The sequence below is a fragment of the Salvelinus alpinus genome, chromosome 19 (assembly GCF_045679555.1).
Source record: "Salvelinus alpinus chromosome 19, SLU_Salpinus.1, whole genome shotgun sequence".
Taxonomy (NCBI): Eukaryota; Metazoa; Chordata; class Actinopteri; order Salmoniformes; family Salmonidae; genus Salvelinus; species Salvelinus alpinus.
In genome coordinates, this window is record NC_092104.1 from 44,548,116 (window position 1) to 44,569,301 (window position 21,186).

Genomic DNA, 21,186 nt, shown 5'->3' on the forward strand with positions numbered 1-21,186 from the left:
CTCTGCACATTAGAGGAGGAAACTTTAGACAGGCCAGGCAGCAGCAACTACCATTTGGCTTTAAGTGACAAGTTCATGATGGTGTTGAATGTTGCTCGTCCAATCACATTGTCATATCCATTTTCCAAACTAACTTCATTTGGTGCACTCTCCACTCATTGACCTGCAAGATTATGACAGTCTGTGTATTTGGTTATGACTCTGTAGGACTTTTGAAACGGCCAGTGCTAAAAGTGGTGGATTCAATTACAAGGTCATTTAATTAGGTTTCCCTAACGAGTCCAGTTAAGCCACAGAGCTTCTGGTCTGTGCTGTTGTCTCCTCACCAAAAGCATTACCCTGGACTCAGGGAGCCAAGACGCCTCGGGACTTTGTGTACTTAAAGAGTTCAAAATGGTCAAGGTTCACGTGTATTTCATTCACGCGAACACATACGCGCACACACACATACACCAACACACACACACCTTTCTTTAGCCGTCTTTTACCAATCTTTTGACATGGGACTTTGCATTGTCAGGTGTGGATTCAACGCCGACAAGAGCTTTTAAAAGTTGCGTCATACTGTCAAGATTGGGACTTGTAGGCATGATTCTGCATGCTACCATGGTGCCATAAAGTCAAGACCTCTAAAGATGTGGTGGATTATAGCATTTGCATACAGTGAATTTGAGTAGCTTAATTCCTCCTCTCCTCCATTGCAAGTTACCATTTAGATCCACAGACTTCTTTAATACTAAATACTCAAATGAATTCAAACATTTATTCTGACAAGATACATCAAGACACATATAGTAAGTAGCCTAATAATGATATTGGGCTTTAGGGAACCTAAACAATACATAAATTCAACCAAGCCGCTTATCAAATAGTAGACCAAGTAGTATATCTCTTGAAAAGTGTTGTTAAATAATAGTTTCTAAAATGTGCGTTAATAGAGGCCAGGGTTTCTACAATTGTAGCCAAATTTAGGGAACCAAAAACTCGTCGAGGTTGGAGTGGAGCTCATTTTGTTGATATTAATGTGTGCAGAGGGAGTTCTACTCCCATGAGCCTAGTGATTGGCAACTCTATCAAGTAGCAATGTGCAGTCCCTCCTACACCTCCCACTCTGACCTGTCATCGCCCATAATATGAGAATCTTCTGTGCCTCTGAAGCTTGTCAGTTTTTTCAAACTTACCTGCTCAGACGGCAGACTGGCTTTTGATAGTCCGCCAACCATGACCCGCCAAGACACAGCGACCCCAACGGGAAGCCTGAGCGCACAGGGCCCCTCAAACACCGGTTACAACAACAACCCAGTGCCGGTACCTGTGATCACACAGACGAACTCAAGAGACAAATGGAGCAAAAAGATGGATTTTCTTTTATCAGTCATTGGCTTCGCGGTAGACTTAGGAAACGTGTGGAGATTTCCATACATTTGTTACCAAAATGGAGGCGGTAAGAGTATTTGCTTTCTGTTTTAGTTGGCTAATCTATGACCTTACTTACATTCATGTGGTCTTATCTTTCTTAATATTAGATATGGCTGAATATCATTTTTTTATATTATTCTTTAGATAACATATGTTTGGAATGAAGGATTTGATAACGATAGTGGCTCTCATGCGCGCACTTGGGAAGGCTATACCTCCTGCTGTCCATGGTGCTGAAATTAGCTTCACATGCTCGAGAGCCTACAACCCACTCCAATTAACTCACTGAAACACACTGAAGTAAAACATTATAGTTAAGCATAAAAGTAAATAAAGTATTGTACTATGTATAGCATAGGTTTTCCTGTTTATAACCTAGACTATTAGGAAAGTTCATCCGCCAAGATGAGTTCGAAAAGACAGCGTTCTATAATGGACTTGTTTAAAATGTCCCAAAAGACGTCGGACGCGGTACTGAATGAGGCTACAAAGCATAGGCCTGCCTCTAATCTGATCAGTATTATGGGAAATGGAAAGTGGAAAATGTCTAGCCTATCGCGATTATAGGCTATAAACGAATTAAAAAGTCTCTCAATATTGTATTTGGTTGCATGAAAAAAAAAATTGTATTACATCTGTAATTACCGTTGTGTTTGCACCTCGCGTGTAGAAGGCTACCGTTTGCGGTTTGACTAGAGGGAATATTTCACTTGTTGCAGTCATTTTATGCACCTTACAGTGGCACAACTGCTTCTCTAAAAGCAGTTGTGTAGAGTACGTAAATAAAAATACTTTAAAGTACTACTTAAGTCGTTTTTTGAGTATCTGTACTCTACTTTACTATTGATATTTTTGACTACTTTTACCTTTACTTCACTACATTCCTAAAGAAAAGAATATACTTTTCCTCCATATATTTTCCCTGACACCCAAAAGTAGTCATTACATTTTGAGTGCTTAGCAGGACAGGAAAATGGTCCAATTCACACACTTATCAAAAGAACATCCCTGGTCATCCCTACTGCCTCTGATCTGGCGGACTCACTAAACACACATGCATCCTTTGTAAATTATGTCTGAATGTCGCAGTGTGCCCCTGGCTATCAGTACATTTAAAAAAAACAAGAAAATGGTGCCTTTTGGTTTGCTTAATAAAAGGAATATGAAATTATTTATACATTCACTTTTACTTTTGATACTCAAGTATATTTGAGCAAGTACATGTACTTTTGATACTTAAGTATATTTAAAACCAAATACTTTCAGACTTTACACAAGTAGTATTTTACTGGGTGGCTTTCACTTTTACTTGAGTCATTTTCTATTAAGGTATCTTTACTTTTACTCAAATATGACAATTGGGTACTTTTTCCACCACTGTCTAAAAGTAGGCAAGACCATGTATCCATTTGCATGTACCTTCTGTTCTGAAAAAAATATTTGTTTTAAGTTATAAAATGTGTAGGGATATACAGAAAACCCTACACTCTAAAGGGTTCCAAAATGGTTATTTGGCTATCGCCACAGGCGAACCCTTTTTGGTTTCAGGTGGAACCCTTTTTTACCCTCCGTGTAGAACCCTCTGTGGAAAGGGTTCTACCTGGAACCAAAAATGGTTCTTGAAAGGGCTCTCCTATAGGGACAGCCGAAGAACCCTTTTAGGATCTAGATAGCATATGATTTTCTAAGAGTGTACCAATCATTTGGCAGATGATCTGATTAAAAAGCAAAGACTTTTCGAATCTTTGGATGATATGAATGTAATTAATTACAATAAACCTTCGCCAAAACATTGAATACATAAATACACATACATTTGTGCAAAAAGTAGTCATAGTGTATTTAAAGGGACAATCTGCAGTTGCTACATCCATTTTTGGACTTATAAATTAATGTTATGTACCCATTAATTCTTGAAGAATAACTTATAAATGCCCCATGATCGCTTAGTTCAACGGTTGTACCCCATCATAACCCAAAATATAAGCATGTGTTACTCCAATGTTTGTAAACAAAGTACATGTAAAGAAGCACTATTTATCCTCAAAACATGGTTAAAACTATAATTTTGATATCATGAATGGTCAGTCCTTGCATCCATAGCTGTGTATATACATTTTAGAGTGGTTAGATTTCTCCATCCCTATCCCTCAGCTTTTTGCCAAAAGAGAGGCGGGGACTGCACTTTGTTATCGTTTCAACTGCTGATTGCTTCGTTAAAGATAAACACTTAACTTAAAGCATCCAGGTATAATGTTTTATAACCTGTTGAAAACCCCCTTAAAACGATGTCCGCGTCCCCATAAAAATCTGTCAGTTTAAGCGAGAAATATCCGCCGATGTCACACTTCCGCATCTGCAGTGAAAGGTGGCAGATCAGACCATGAGACATGCCGAAAATCAGTCTTCTCACAAAATCGTCTGTAGCGTCCGAACGGTTAGGCCAAACGGTTTAACCTCTCTATGGAAAGATGAGACTCTCACGAGCGCGATGGTGTTCTCCTTTTATGTTTGATCTAGGACGCCCACAGGCCTCGCAAGACTCGTCTGAAGGTCCCCGGTACCAGTTGAAACAATTAGTTGAAGTATATATGGAGACTGTTTCGAGCCAAAAATAAGGGGTTTAATTACATGTAAAAAAAAAATAAAAAAATAAAAAATGGGAATAATTATGTTTCCAGATCTTTCTTCTATCTCTCAGATATAGGACAGCCACTTCAGAACAAACTTCCTTTTGATGTTTTTGTGGGGACTATCTGTTGTTCCATGAAGTGAATCTGTTATTCAATGCGTTTGTATGGGTTAATAGCAGTAAGGCCAAATAAAAAATGTCACCCCCCCAGCTTATTATGAGTTGATAATACTGTATGAGCCTTTTAATGTGTTATAGAAAGGCTTATAAATAATATGTTCTGTCTCTCTATGCATAGCATTTCAACTGTCTTAAACTGGCTGCTATTTAGTCCAGATCATTATGAAATGGTTACAATACATTATAAACGGGTCATACATAACTTACAAGTCTTGCATGCATTATTACTGCATGTCTTACAATGCATTACAACTTCATCATAATGCATGAAATGGATTCTATACGTAACGTGTTACCAGATTTCCTTACATATTAAACTACTACATCTCACATCTTGCACGTCTGACACTTGTGCTGTGACAGTAGCCTGGGGACGAGGTTAGGCCTGCATCTTCATCAACACAATGTGATGTCCATATAGTTATGAGTCAGACATGTGATTTTCCCTCTTTACATCTCTGGACAGGGGCTTTCCTCATCCCCTACATTGTCATGGCCATCTTTGGAGGGGTGCCACTATTTTACATGGAACTGGCCCTGGGACAGTTCCATAGAACTGGCGCCATATCCATATGGAAACACATATGCCCCATCTTCAAAGGTAAGACTAGCATAATTTACAAAACAACCCACCTCACATCTCACTGACCCCACACCAGTGCACGTCTTTACATTACTTGCATACTACACATCTTCTTCTCACGTTCACGTGGCACTTGCTGTTGACAAGTTTATCGATAAGAACAAGGTAACTATGGAATCATTTGGAAAGTGGGTCAATTGAAAGGTAAAGTACTGTACAGTCCTCAGTATATGAAACGTACACTATAGGCCTATAACTACATAGTAATTGGTCATTTCAAAATGGCATCATGTTGCATAGAGGCACGTGTCTCTAATCTCTGATCTCACTGATCCATCTGATGGTTTCAGGCATTGGGTATGCGATCTGTGTCATCGCGCTCTACGTCTCCTTCTACTACAACACCATCATCGCCTGGGCACTTTTCTACTTCTACTCGTCCTTTGCCAGCGTCCTGCCCTGGACCAACTGTGACAACGCCTGGAACACTGAAAACTGCACCAACTACTTCCTGAAAGACAACGTGACCTGGAACAACTACTCCAGGTCACCTGCTGAGGAATTTTACACGTAAGTCCATGTAAGTGGCGGACAGCACAGGGAATACCTTACCGTGACCTTGAATAGCCCCGTCAATTGTTTGACATCATTGGAATCGTTTCATCGCATTCAAATGTTTCAAAATACATTTTCATTGTATTCTCATTTAAACGTTTCAATTAAACACTTGCTCACAAGTGCTGAAACATGCTGTGATTATGTAAAGCTGATAGACAACAAGAAATGGTGCTCTATCAAAACAAAAAGAGTTCAATGGCTGGCTTCATATATAGCCCTAAAAATGGATCTATATCGAGCCACAAGGTACCATTAGTTTTAGCAATGTAGGTAAGCCTACAGGTAAAGGTAAGTAAATGCAAACACAGTACTAATGTATTTTTCCTATACAGGAGGAATGTTCTGGAGATCCACAAGTCCGATGGGCTGCGTAACGTGGGGGGTGTTCGCTGGCAGCTGATGCTCTGCCTTTTTCTCATCTTCACTATCGTTTACTTCAGTCTCTGGAAGGGAGTGAAGACATCAGGGAAGGTAGCATGTCTAAGCCACTCTTCCAGGAAACCGCATCAGTGTGTGGGGATAATTCCCGGATCATTGTTGTACATTGTAGCAAAACGTCTGTGATTAGTACCGTTCCGGGTCATCCGATCCCAAGGCTAATGTACTAGCCACGGAGAAATATTTCAGTGGGTGGTGTTCACAATGGGCTTATCAAGTACCAGGGTCATTACAATGCAATGTCCAGTGTGATTTACTTGTCTATAATCTCCATTTATCTTCCCTTCTCATCTGTCCCCCATCTCTCTCTCGCTCTCTCTCTGCTGCTTTGCCCGTCCCGTGCCAGGTAGTGTGGGTGACGGCCACCTTGCCCTATGTGGTGCTCTTCATCCTGTTGATCCGTGGTGCCACCCTACCAGGTGCATGGAAGGGAGTGGTCTTCTACCTACAGCCAAAATGGGAGAAACTCTTTGAGACCAGTGTGAGTTATAGAGAAGAAACAGAGTACACTTGTCCATTATCATATCAATTCCATATGATCATCTGTTTGGAGCGGGAAACACTCCAATAGGGTGAGGAGTTTCCCAGTGTTGTCTGATCATTTTGGTACCGTTTCAAATGACAATTTGTTTATTACAGTGAGCGGGCTAAATTTGCTATAGGATGTTATAATGTTGTAATTTGGATGTACAGATGCAGTAATTGTTTTGCGTGTGTCACAGCACAGCACAGCATTTTGCACTCTCCTGTGTCAAAATCGGTGAAAGGCAGTGCACAGCAGTGATCAAACACAGTCAATCCTATACAAAATAATGTAATGTCCCTAGTGAGGAAGAGGATGTGGCATTTGTTATTTCAATTTGACCTTTCGCTAAGCCCCTCCCCATAATATTGCGCAACTAATCGCAGTGCTTCAATGGATAACAACTGTTGTAGAGTCCGACACCTCGGACAAGCTCACAATTAAATGGCATGAAAGCCAGTGAGAGATATGGAAAAAACTGAGTTTTCTTTAAAAAAATGAATGTTTAAATGGCTAAATAATTTAACAGTGCACCAGAAGTACTTGCTACTGTGATTCCTGAAATGCAGAGCCTGTTGATGGAGTATTTCTTAGAATGCGAAATTATACTTTTGTTACATTGTTTTCTTGCTCAGCTGGTTAGCTAACTCTGTCTCATTGACCACCAAACGTTGCAAACGCTAGCTAGCCACTTAATATAACTTGTTTTCTGGGAGGTTACTGTATACGGACACGCCGCTGAGTGTGGAGACGAATGGATTCGGTTCAGTCAGTCATCCTGATGAACCCTTCCCAGCTAGTTTATGCTGGCTAGCTGGCAACAACAGCAGTATGGCGCTAGTTAAAACTTGTAAAAGAAAGTTGTGTTTATTTCTAGAAATAACTTGTAGTATTGGTCACCATCTCCAATTTGTTCCATCCCACTTCATTTTATTTAGAGTAGGACAGCAGCCTACGAGAGAAATAACTTGTAAAAATGGTAGTAACCATTTGGATGTCACAATGATACAGTCTACACTGCTCAATGGGGAGAGTTTGTGCTGCAAGCAGGCAACACAACAACACGGGACATAGTGTCAGTCGCTCCCGCTTGCTGCAGTAAAGCGAGGGTAGCTGTTAGATCAGGGGTGGGCAATTCCAGTCATCGAGGGCCGGATTGATGTCACAGTTTTGCCCCATCCAAGCTAACACACCTGACTCCAATAATCACCTCATCATGATCTTCAGTTTAGAATGCAATTTGATTAATCAGCTGTGTTTGCTAGGGATGGAGAAAAAGTGTGACACCAATCAGGCCCTCGAGGACTGGAGTTGCCCACCCCTGTGCTAGATAGTGTAGCCTGTATCAGGCCAGTGTGACAGCTAAATCACATTTATTGTAGTGATTTTCACCGAAAATGTACAACTACGGCATTAACATCTAATGTTACATTTTTGTGCAAAATAAAAAAAAATACTATTACTCCGATAAAAATGGAATGATTCTGAACACTTCCAAGTCCCAACTTTGGCAGAGAAGTTTCAAATTCTCTGAAGTTTCTAGCCTCAAGCATAAACTAGCTAGCTGGTAAGGGCTCAACAGGACGACTGACTGAACTGAATCCGTTTGTCTCCACTCGACTCTCGCTGCGTGACTAACGTCATCAATTTGGGCACCAGGCGTGTCTCTCCCTTGTTTTCTCAGAATGTATGTTAACTAGGTAAGTTAGCAATGTTATGAATACATATTTTGCCGACATCCGGGTATGATTTGAGATCACTAAAGTGGTTATAGTTTTGACTGCATGCTGACTGAATTCATGCCTAGCCACACTATAAACATAATTTTACCAGGTTTCTGTGAAGACAGTCCACCACAACATACCTAAGAGTTTACTGATTAGCAAGGGGTATTATGTGTTTAATTTAATTGGGTATTAGAAACACAGATCATTGTGAAGGGATTGCACCAGTGGTTGAATGGGGAATTGGGCTTCCTGAGAAAATGTTGTCCGAGATTGAATAATGCATCTGGTGTTCTGGTTATGGGGAGGTATTTTTCTGGTGGCTATAAAGCTGTTCAAACAACCTGACCATGACATCAAAAAAGATGTCAGCCTGATGTCATTGCAACCAGTATATTGAGAACAGTCTCTACCATAACCTCTACCATAACATAGAAGGTGTTAAAAGATGCCTGAGCGGAGTCCCCACATCTGTTTTCAGGCTTAAAAGGAAGTTAGGTTGAAAATACTGAATCCCTGAAAACTGTAAACATACACTTTCTGCCAACCTGTGGAAAGTTCCTCTACCATAATGTCCTTTAACTTTGCTTTCTTGCATTCTACTCTCTGATGGTACAGTGCTGTATTGTTGGCTCAGTATAAGTGAGCGCTTTGGTTCAAGGGAATATGGATGAGATGAGATGCATAAATAAGCCACGTGATAATGAGATGCGTAGTTGGTTTAGATTTTTTCCATTAACAAAGCCCCCCCCACCCATTCTCTCTCACACACACATACACTCTCTCTCTTTCGTCCTCCTCTCCCTTTTCAAGTGCATGCTTCTCTTCAGATCTCTCTCAGTACAGCTGTGAAATAGGATTTGTATGAGGCCATCATTTAGCAGAAATGTCATTTGACACAACAGGTCACAGTAATCCATTGGAAAATATGACAATTTTGGCTATTCAATGAACACCCTACATTTTGTGCTTATGCTGCAAGGATAATGCATTATGATGTGCAATGCATTGCAAAATTTGACATCAGCATGAATGACCCCTTTATAATGTCTTATTATCCTGACAAAATAGCCAAATGTGTGTAGACATTATAAAGGCACATGGAAATAACTAGAAAAGTAAATTTCCCAAAGAAAATGTGTGTGCTTGCTAGCTTGTCTTGAAATATGTATGATTGATAGGACAGGATAGTCTGAATATATAAACGTTGGTTTGGTGTCTTTTCAACGGTTCAAGAGTTACTACTACTGCTGGTGGGTTATTTTATGCCAATGTTGGCTAATTTATATTGTTATAATTTATAACGTTTGAAAATGTTAAAGTTGTTTTAATGTTTGCAGTTGAAATGATTTAAGAACAGGAGCATGTATAGTGTCTACCACAGTGTTCTTATGGTTGTCATTGAATCCCTTAAGTGGTATGCTAATGTGTGCTAATTCAAATGATTATGATGTATACATGTTTAAGAGAATTTTAAGTCAGGAGAGCCTGAATGTTAAAGTTGGTGCTGTAGCTTTATTGGCCAAGGAGCAGGACCATTTTGAATGGCAAGGTACCTCTGTATTCCAATGGTTGTCGTTTAAACTCATGTTCATTTATGCACATTTTAAATGGTTATAGTTCAAAAAGTATAAATAGTATCACAAACCTGTATGCAAGCAATGTATGTTGAGTCAGTCTGCACATTTCAGCATTGGTTTGGAATTGATAGCTTAAACGGTTCAAGAGAAGTACCACAGACAAATGTTCCCCATGTAATTCTATGGCCCTTTTATTACCATTGAAATGCATTGGGTGCTCAATTAAATATTGTTGTAGTACAAAAAGTATAGATACTATCAATTTTTTTTAAAGTCAACTAAGTTGGAGCAATCTGTACATTTGAAAGTTGCTTCGCTTTGAGAGTTTATACCAGTGGTTCCAAACCAGGGGTACAAGGACTTGGTCTATCCACAGGGGGTACTTGATAAGACTGACGAGACCATAGGCCTACTGGTAAAATACACATGAGGGGGTACTTCAGGGGTACTCCGGGCAGAGCAAAATTCAGTTGGTGGTACAGTAACCAAACATTTTTGGGAACCACTTGTTTATACGGTTACAGAGTTGCGGTGCTCTAATATGCACATTTAAGTAAATGTAAACTGATTAAAGGATGGAAAATGAAAGAATGCTTGAATCTATGAAATGTTTCCGTCATGCTGGAGTTGGTTTGGAGTTTCTAGATTGAATCGTTAGAAAGCAGTGGCACTGTAAAAATCTGCCATTGACGCTAATGTAAACATTGCCCACTTGAAATTGTTTTAGTTAAAAAAGTATAAATAGTATAGAAAATCTGATTGCAAACAATCTAAGTAGGGTCAGTCTGAACATCTCAACGTTGGTTTGGTGTTGATAGCTTAAACGATGAAATAAAGGGATGTCAGATTTTTTCTTGATTTTTTTTCTTCAAGTCTACGGCCATTGACTTGCATTGAGTTTTATGCAAATATGGTTGCAGTACAAAAACTGTAAATAGTATCAAAAATATTTTCTCAAGCAACCTGAAGATGGTCTGTCTGCACATTCTAAAGTTGGTTTAGTGTTAATAGCTTATGTGGTTTAAGTGCTAGAGTGAGTGGGAAAAAAGTTATGAGTATGTAAGAAATCTAGAGTGGTCTTGCCTTCAGCAAGCACACTAACTAGTAATACATTATTACATGTGCAAACTTTAATTTCAAATGTTACCTGTCACTTATTATATACATTTGTATTAAACAAGAAACACTGTGCACAGATATGATATGATTTGGATGCTTGGAGGGAATCAGCTGTCCAACAGGGATATTTGAACATGAGAAATGAATTAGCATTACATCTAAAGCTCCACAATAGCAGAAGATTGTGAGAGATAGACAGACACACTGGCTGGCTGACAGACAGGAACAGTTAGGCTTCAGTAGCTTGACACAGGTCTTTACACTGTTGAGATATACAGGGATGCTATACAAGTCAAATGACTGAATCTGACATTCTGAGATTGTAGCTAAATCCCTCAGGTTCGGTCATTTGTGTGTAATTCATATCCATGTGTTTTGTAGGTGTGGGTAGATGCTGCGGCTCAGATCTTCTTCTCCTTGGGGCCAGGCTTTGGGGTGCTCCTTGCCCTCTCCAGCTACAACCCGTTCACCAACAACTGTTATCGGTAAGAGCTGATACTAAAACTCCCTTAAATAATAATAAATATACACTGAGTGTACAAAACTTGACATACACTTTCCATGACATAGACTGACCAGGTGAATCCAGGTGAAAGCTATAATCCCTTATTGATGTCACCTGTTAAATCCCCTTCGATCATTGTACTGGAAGGTGACGAGACATGTTAAAGAAGGATTTTTATGCCTTGAGACAATTGAGACATGGATTGTGCATGTGTGCCATTCAATGGGTGAATGGGCAAGACAAAATATTTAAGTGACTTTAAACGGGGTATGGTAGTAGGTGCCGGTTTGAGTGTGAAGAACTGCAACACTGCTGGGTTTTTCGCGCTCAACAGTTTCCCGTGTGTATCAAGAATGGTCCACCACTCAAAGGACATCCAGACAATTTGACACAACTGTGGGAAGCATTGGAGTCAACGTGAGCCAGCATCCCTATGGAACGCTTTCGACACCTTGTAGAGTCCATGCCCCGGCAAATGTGTTCAGAGGGCAAAAGGGGGTGCAACTCAATATTAGGAAGGTGTTCCTAATGTTCTGTACACTCAGTGTATCTGCCTGTATTCACCTATGCCATTTAGTAGATGCTTGTATCCTAAGCTTGCATCCAAATGTATGTGCATACATTTTCATATGGGTCGCCCCAGCGTGAATCAAACCCACAAACCCGCCACCCACTACCAACATAGCCACACACCTCTGAGAGCATATGAAACGGTCAACCACATCAATCACTTCCAAACAAGTAAAAAGGTCAAACTAGAATGACTCAGAGGAGATAAGTGTATCCAGGGTGGAAGAGGAGACTGCTCCTCCTGAATGTCCCATACACCAGTGATGTAGGAGTATAGAGTGTGGCTGGATCCCTACGGTAGCGTTTCCAATCGCTCTCATAAAAGGCCGTCATGCATTGATATCCAGTGACAAAAACATGCGCCTCGGGCAGCCTATAACTATAGCCCTCACTTTTATTCGCATCAGCCCTGTGTCGTCGAGGAGGAGGAAACACCGGCCAATCAAGGAGGATTTATTTATGATGTGTTGAATAGATGAGCTCAAACGGATGTCCCACAGCAACTCTTTAAGACAATGTAATTACAATTATGAGAAGGGAGTGGTGAATCCAGCGTAGTGGGAGATGAAAGGATCACGGGGCTCTCCTGAAGAAATTGAATTGTATGCTCCCTGTGAGACGGCTGTCACGTGCGTGGTTAATGTGATTAGTACAGTAACAGTGGCGCACGTGAGGAAACAGTGGCACTGCTGCTTCTCGGAGAACTTGATGAATCACACAGAATCTGAATGGACTTACTCTTGCTGACAGGGTTATCCTAATGAAACAAAAGTGAATGCCCATTCCCATATATGGGCATTCCCATATATGGTCAAGAAGATGTCTTACAGCCTCCCGGGTGGCGCAGTGGTCTAGAGCACTGCACCGCAGTGCTATGCTGCGCCACCAGAGTCTGGGTTCGCGCCCAGGCTCTGTCGCAGCCGGCCGCGACCGGGAGGTCCGTGGGGCGACGCACAATTGGCTTAGCGTCGTCCGGGTTAGGGAGGGTTTGGCCGGTAGGGATATCCTTGTCTCATCGCGCTCCAGCGACTCCTGTGGCGGGCCGGGCGCAGTGCGTGCTAACCGAGGGGGCGGGTGCACGGTGTTTCCTCCGACACATTGGTGCGGCTGGCTTCCGGGTTGGAGGCGCGCTGTGTTAAGAAGCAGTGCGGCTAGGTTGGGTTGTGCTTCGGAGGACGCATGACTTTCGACCTTCGTCTCTCCCGAGCCCGTACGGGAGTTGTAGCGATGAGACAAGATAGTAATTACTAGCGATTGGATACCACGAAAAATTGGGGAGAAAAGGGGATAAAATTTAAAAAAAAAAAAAAAAAAAAAAGAAAAAAAAAAAAGAAGATGTCTTACAAAGGAAATCCGGTCAAGAACATGTCTTACAAAGGAAATCCATTTAGGGGACAGTTGCTCCATTTACAACATCCCAATGTAACCACTGTTCCCAACCAAACCAGAGAAAGATATATACAAATTAATTACAATACTTGAGATGATCAGACAGGCACCATGTTTGTCTCTATGTTGTGATGCCGTAGTGACGCCATAGTGACCAGCCTGGTGAACTGCCTGACCAGCTTCATGTCTGGTTTTGTGATCTTCACTGTGCTGGGGTACATGGCAGAGAAGAGAAATGTGAATGTGGAGGATGTAGCCCGAGACAAAGGTCAGTGGCCAAAACTCTTCTAGATAAATGTTTTTTCCCCGAATACCTGTTTTAAGTGTATTTGTCTGTTTTATTAAGTAACTGACTGTACATGTTCAACAGGAATGTATTTTTATATCTAGTGCAACAGTAGGAAATTGTAGCCTTTAGATTGTTATCAATATGGGATTTACCCCCGAACACCTCATCCCCAGGTCCAAGCCTACTCTTCATCACCTATCCAGAGGCCATAGCCAACATGACAGGGTCAACATTCTTCGCCATCATCTTCTTCGTGATGATGATCACTCTTGGGCTCGACAGCACGGTATGACAGACCTTGGGTTGAAGTGTCTCATCAGAAGAAGGAGACTTGCCTGTAACTTGATGTATCAGATTATCTCTGAACTAAGTGATGTCCTTAGGTCATGTGTAATCACACTCATTGACGTGGCCCTCTCTCGTCTCTGTCTCAGTTTGGAGGACTGGAGGCTATCATTACTGCTGTGATGGACGAATACCCTGGTTACCTGGCGAACAGACGGGAGCTGTTTGTACTGGGCTTGGTTGTTGTGTGCTTTTTGGGCTCCCTCAGCACCCTTACCAATGTAGGTAACATGTAAATAAGAACGTAGCACTTTGAAGACAAACTTTGCAACAGTTAAAAAAAGGGCACATGAGGGATCTGGAAGCTCCTGATGCAACAGTAGTCGTTATAAGATGGCACAGGATTAATCAAATAATTACGTTTGAATAGAAACAAACGCTAAATTAACAATCTATATTAGTTTGATCAACTTGTCCAGAAGGAACCTTTCACCACATAAGTGACAGGCGTGTGTTTCTCTCAGGGCGGGGCCTATGTGGTGAAACTGCTGGAGGAATTTGGGGTGGGTTCCTCCATCATTGTTGTTGGTTTTCTTGAGGCCATCGCCGTTTCCTGGTTCTATGGTAAGAATGGTGATTTAATGGTGATGTTACATCTCACGCTTCCTATACTCCCAGTAGTCTTGCATGAGACAGAAATCATCATTTATTTTTTATTGTAGTTGTAAAAGCGGAATTAATGCATTATGCATCCTACTGACTCCTGAATTATATTGACAAAAATACTTTTTTTCAGGTTTCACATGACAAGAAACTGTTTTAATAGTTCTTATCATAGTGTTGTTGAATGCTCTCTTTTCAATTTGTATTGCTTCCAGGTATCACGAGATTCAGCAATGACATTAAATCCATGTTAGGCTATTCTCCTGGATTATTCTGGAAGGTGTGCTGGGTGGCCATCAGTCCTGCATTTCTAGCGGTAAGCAGACCCGGAGGGGAAACCAACCAATAAGATTTGAAATGGCGGAATATATTGTCGAATCCACCTAACAGGAAGCTTTGTTATCATACCCTCATTCTAGACAATTAAAACTGATTTAACAGTGTTCGTCATCCACTAGTTCACAAATCTGACGCACATCAGGTGACTCAATCTGATTGCCCTACAGCTCCCTGTCACAGAGTTTCTGTACCGTATACGCTAGGAGTCAGGAAGCAGGTGCAGAAGGTGAGTTTAGTAATGAGAATAAGCAGATGAACAAAACAGGAGAACCGTACTGAACGCGAACAGAACCAATACTGCCTGAAGACTGGGGCTACTGAGGGCTAAACAAAGGGTACGTAACCAAGGTAATGATGACGTCCAGGTGTGCATAACGATGGGGAGCAGGTGCGCGTAATGATAGTTGCCACAGTTTTTTGTAAACCTCTCGTATATCGCAAACTTCAAATCCTCCTCATGGCCCTTTCTGGTAACCTGCCCTGTCCGGATCAATGGACATGGCAAGTTAAATGACATGGGTGGATGGTCAGTGTAGGATCAGATGTGCTAATATTTCATTTGGACTTTGCTAGAGATTGTATGGTAATATTTTGCTTAAAGCCTGCAGGTATAACGCTTTGTCCCTTGTAATAAGCATGTATCATCCTTTATAGTGGCTTAATATACAGTTTGTAAAATGCCATTGTCTCTAAGTTTCAACATTTCAACTAACTCAAAATGGCTGTTATTTAATCAGGCTCATTATGATATGATTATAAGACATTATAAGAGGGTCATGAATGTTCATGACAAGTATTACAATGTATTATAATAACACCATAATGCATTATACGTGCAGACTTTAAGTAAAGTGTTGCCAACCATATTCTTCAGCATGGAACCCTCCTCCACCTTCAATTCTTCAGTCTGGAAGTAAAGGACACCCAGCTCACACTCAGCCTTAATGTCTCATATTTTTTTCTCCTGTTCATATTCTACAATCCTAAATGTCAACTTTATTCGCCTGCATAACGTAATATCCCTGCCTCCACTTTGCATACATCTCCTTTAATCTCTCTTAGCCTTCCGCTGCTGAAAGAGCTGTCATTTTCTTCTTTATTATTCACCCTTTTTTGTTTCTGCTCTCATCTCCCTCGTTGGTCTGTGATAATCTCGTAAAATAAAGATATACATTTTTATGTATTGAAATGGCTTTTCTGCTTTTTTGGGGGGAGGCACACAGGCATCTAATGCCATTGTCACATATGTGAATTCTAATTGAGAAAAATATGAGCATGACTTTTGAGACTTGTCTCTCTCCTTTCACAGTATATAATAGTGAGCTCCCTGCTTAAGCCACCGCCCCTCCAACTCTTTGACTACAAGTACCCAGACTGGAGCATCACGGTGGGCTATGTCATCGGGGCCTCCTCCTTTATGTGGATCCCTATCTATATGGTCTACAAGCTGGTGTGGACCCCTGGATCACTGAAACAGGTCTGATGGACTCATGTACTGTGTTGACTATTGACAAGAAATGGATGTGTAGTGTGTGGTCTGTGTGACTTATTGTCCTAAAAATAAGCACCTAGTTAATATATTTAAATATGTGATGAGTGTATGGCAAATGGTTTAATTAATCATACACACTTGTTGTTATCTGGTCTCTACCTGTTGTTGTTCCCAGCGCCTAGCCGTATGTCTGAGACCTGAGAGGACCATTATGCCAGAGATCCACACAGACTCCCTCAACATGAGTCCTGTTCCATAGAAGCGCCTACGTTGCCAAGAACCCAGCCAGGCACATCATGTTCTACCAATAGGCTCCTGAATGAGAACCAACTCAGCAGATACAGATCGATCTCATGGAGTGTTCAACAAGTCTTTTTTTTTTGTAGCTCAGTAAGTACAATAAACACAAATTGTCTGCAAGGGGGGACTTAATGTAAAGAGAAAACATTTCATATGAATTAATATTCAGTGTGAACGCGTCCTTCAAATACTGTCAGTATACAGTTTATTTTGGACAGAAAAATGTAGGTCTGATCACAAGACAGACTTCTACAGCTATTAAGATAAGGCAGTCACTTCTCACCAATTACTTGTTTATTTATTTAACCTGGCAAGTCAGTTAAGAACAAATACTGATTTACAATGATGGCCTACCAGGGAACAGTGGGTTAACTGCCTTGTTCAGGGGCAGAACAACCGATGTTTACCTTGTCAGCTCGGGGATTTGATCACAACCTAACCACTAGGCTACCTGCCATCCATACTTCTTTCTGCTACATTATTAACAGTCAAAAAACATGACCCAGTCACATTAAATTACCCTTGCATGTTTTCTTTTTAATGATGTACCCTTTTAAGCAACCACAGTGAGAATCAGCTTTGGAAATTGTCTCATTAAAATCCCTAAACATTACATGCAGTGGAGATTTTTTAAGAAAAGTATCTTGTGTGTTGAAGATAAGATCAATAACCAGAAAAACCTTTATTAATAACTGGGTTTCATACAAAGTATAGCAGATAATGTCATTTGTTCTGTGTGATAAGTAAAAAGTTACACTGTGTGGCTGACGAATGGTTGATGTCTTAAAGGTTTTTTGAACAGATTTTAACCGACCATAGTTCCTCACCAACATGCAAGTTAAAAGGATTACCTCAAAGAATGCAGTTAGCGGATGAGACCAAATACGCTGCTAAAAGTCTTTCCTTTTAGGTTATGCTTTATTTCATAGTCCGCTATTTACCTGTAATTTTCTTGGAAATGAAGGTAAAATGGTAATGACATAATTATTGTTACGTAATTGGTATCCTGGGTGTTTACCAATTGTTTTGAACCAGTTGGTACCAATTATTTAGATATACACTAGATGTCTAATTGTGGGCGCTGTGTCGGAGCCACTGTGCCTCCATCTTGGCACTCCACCACCGTTGAGAAAAAAAATATTCTAAATGCATTTCTTAATGTCTACATTCGTTTTTGCAACATTTATTCTATTACCCACCTTAATGCAATCTTTTAAATTATATTATGTGAGCTAAACATAACGTTTAAAAAATTCATACATTTCCCGGAAAGTATCATTTTTAGTTACTGTCCCCACTACAACAAAAAATACATAAATACATGTAATTTTGTCAGTTAAACATTGAATTGAAATACTGTAGAATTCCATTCATTCCTATGGAGGATTGCTCCTACTGGGGAGTGCCAATATGGCTGACTGGTGGCTTCAAAGCCGCTTAATGGCCAATACATAGCGTCAGCAATCCAGGGTTTATATACATTATTGGTTGGTACCCATTTTTAGCAGTTTCTGGTATATTCCCAGTTACATTGGGACTACAAAATAAATTGTTAACTTATTTTCTCCTAAGTGTTTGTTGTTGGGATAAACAACTTCCGGGTGTATTCTGCCTTAAATCTGCCTAAATATTGTAGATACGTCAAAGCATTATAGACTCTGTATTGATATTATGCCTCTCCAGACAAACAAAAAAAAGGTTTTATTTTCTCTATGTGATAAGACTGTTTGAACTGTTAGTCAATCCCAAATCAAAGCCTATCAGGGATTGTAACACGTTTCCATTTACTCTCAACCTTTGTTTCATTTATCTCCAGAGAATAATGTGACGAGTCGTTTTAATTATGCTATATAATATTTGGAATGTTTTGTGATTTCAGTCTTACCTTTCTAAATAAAAAAGGAAGCAGGTCCCTGTATTTGTAGGATGTGACGGCAACTTTCTCGTATACATGTAATGAGAAGTTTAAAAAGATACTAAATATATAAACGTGTATTACATCCTCATGTTTTTGTCCTTCTTGAGCCAACTATTCATTTTTAGAACAACAAAACCATCTTAACGTGCCACATTTCAACAAACCACATTTGCCACCGATTCGATTGCTTGCTGCTGTTCAACTTGACTGAAACAGTAAATGTAAATAAATGCGCAGAGCCGAACGTGTGCCCGAAGTAGGGATGTCCATTACCGATAGCTGTCCCTCTCATGTCATTGTGGTAGCTGTCGCTGTAGACCTCAATGAGAGATTCTAATTAACAGCCTGATTTGCAATATCCAGAAACGATCAAAATGCAAGGTAATAGAACCGCTTCAAATGGTTTTAATGAAATGTTTTATTAAACAGAACCCCCCCAGAACCCATAGTCCCCCGCACACAACCCTGCTAAGCAAGGCTTGATCACGTCAAGGACCTCTGGTATGAGAAGCAGAGAAAATCAATGGGATTAGACAATTGCTCATTTGGGTATTTCTACAGAGGGAAGCTGAGTGACACACATCAAAGCTCCTTTGTGTGGACCGTTGCGGTAGAGTTGTCTCTCAAACAGACCTGCAGAGGAGACACATGAAAGGAGCGCTGGCTCAATGGCTGCTCTTTTATTACCATCAGAAATGAACAGCTCGGCAAACTTCACTGTGCGATGAAGAAACACCAGAGAAACATAAGGGCAACACTGTAACCAGAGGATCTACACAGCGTGACACAATGTCAGACTAAAATCGGACACACAAGGAGTATACTTTGTCTCTTGTCATTTTAAGATCAGGGAAATCACTCTTGAGATCTGAACGAGCAACCAGCCTCTCTAACCTCTAGGCTACCCAATATGTAATCTGTTCAAGTTCCATTTCAAGGCTGTCAATCAATATGAAGCGCATGTACAGAGTAGATGGACCATCTGGTTTTTAGGGAAGAAGAGAGATACAATGTTAACCTGAGATCTAAGTTCATGTTCCAAATATAGAAAAATAACAACATTAAAAACAAAAACAGAGTGATTGCTTGCAAATGGATAATCTAGTCCAGAGCCTGAGTGCCTGCCTTCTCATCATCGGTCAAACCACGAAAGCAACAGTGAACAACACAGAGAGAGAGAGAGAGAGAGAGAGAGAGAGAGAGAGAGAGAGAGAGAGAGAGAGAGAGAGAGAGAGAGAGAGAGAGAGAGAGAGAGAGAGAGAGAGAGCGAGAGAGCGAGAGCAAGCGAGCATAATGTATAATTGCCACAATCACCCAGGTCCTTGCAAAATATAACATCAACTCAGCAACTCGTTTGTCTCTGAACAATATCTTAACCCTGCCACAAAATCACGCAGCATGGCTGCACTGGTGGAGAAGTCTAGTTCCAGAGTGCTTCTTTACTGTTTCCGAGGTTCCTTGTTGCAGTGATGATTTATGGGGCCAGGAAGCCTCCAATTTCATTTCCAGCCCTATGTGGTAGAGACACTCTCCAGAACACATTACGCTTCTGGGGCTCGTCATTAAGAGCAGAAAAGAGTGTTTGTAATGGTACATCTGCTTTACTTGTTGCAACAGATGAAGTGGTAAAATCCAAATAAATCAGTCATTCGCATTATTATGTTAGAGTCTGTAACCCCAAGCATCTTGACCTTTATGACATCACCCCATTGGTTCGTTGACATTAATCAATGTAGGGAATGTAATGATGGGAGCCCACACTTACATGATCTATAATTACTGAATTGTTTTCTTTCTTTAACGGATATTTAGTAGGCTATAGAATTCATAATATAAGAGAAAAGAGACCAACATACTCAAAGAGAAACACAGAATAGGCTAGTCTTGCAAAGTTATCCAGTATAGTACAAATAACTGGCATTTTCTTTACGGCTATTCTATCCGATATGATAACCCTACTGTACACAATTTCCTATTCAGTATCTAATGTAAAATCACAATGAAGCAAAAAATATCTTAACCGCAAGTCACACTCTAGGCCTAATTAAATAAGAATCTGAGTAGAATTACTCGACTAGAGGATACTGAGTGATAGATAGGCTACGCAACTGGAATACTGTGTTTTGAAGCCACCGTGCCTCCATTTTGGCAATCCCCCACAATTGTATAAAATAAGTTTGAAGGTATAGAAATGCATTTCTTAATGTCTACACTTGTTTTTGCAACACTTATTCTAGTACAGACACCTTAATGCATACCTTTACTATGTGAGCTAAACATAAAAAATGTAATAATAATAATAAGAATATAAAAACATTTTTCAAAGTTCTGTCGCTGTCCCCACTACAACAAAAAATACTTAAATACATGTCATTTGGGGTGTAGATTTCAGCATGCGTACGGGTGCACACAGTGTCAGAATGAGCCGAGCACTCGCTCATGTCTGGATCTTGGAATCAGCACACCGCTGAGCCATAGAGTACTGGTTGACTTAACCTAACTACAGTAATGGATGTTACCGTTTCCTCAGGAACCCACAAAGATGAAGTATACAATTGTAATCACTGAATTCTCCTTTGTGTTTGAAAAGAAAGAAGCGAAACAAATGATTTTGTATTCG

General features: G+C 40.4%; 1 protein-coding gene across 1 annotated transcript; it reads left to right on the plus strand.

Annotated features, from left to right (window-relative positions):
- The first annotated feature begins 1,183 nt into the window (after positions 1-1,183).
- Positions 1,184-18,633, plus strand: LOC139545730 (sodium-dependent serotonin transporter-like). The gene is made up of 13 exons (XM_071353808.1): positions 1,184-1,444; positions 4,698-4,832; positions 5,165-5,384; positions 5,765-5,903; positions 6,217-6,351; positions 11,198-11,301; positions 13,421-13,548; positions 13,743-13,855; positions 14,004-14,135; positions 14,379-14,478; positions 14,733-14,833; positions 16,166-16,333; positions 16,524-18,633. The coding sequence occupies exons 1-13, from the start codon at positions 1,222-1,224 to the stop codon at positions 16,605-16,607; spliced, it is 1,782 nt and encodes a 593-aa protein (XP_071209909.1). The 5' UTR covers positions 1,184-1,221; the 3' UTR covers positions 16,608-18,633.
- Positions 18,634-21,186: the final 2,553 nt, after the last annotated feature.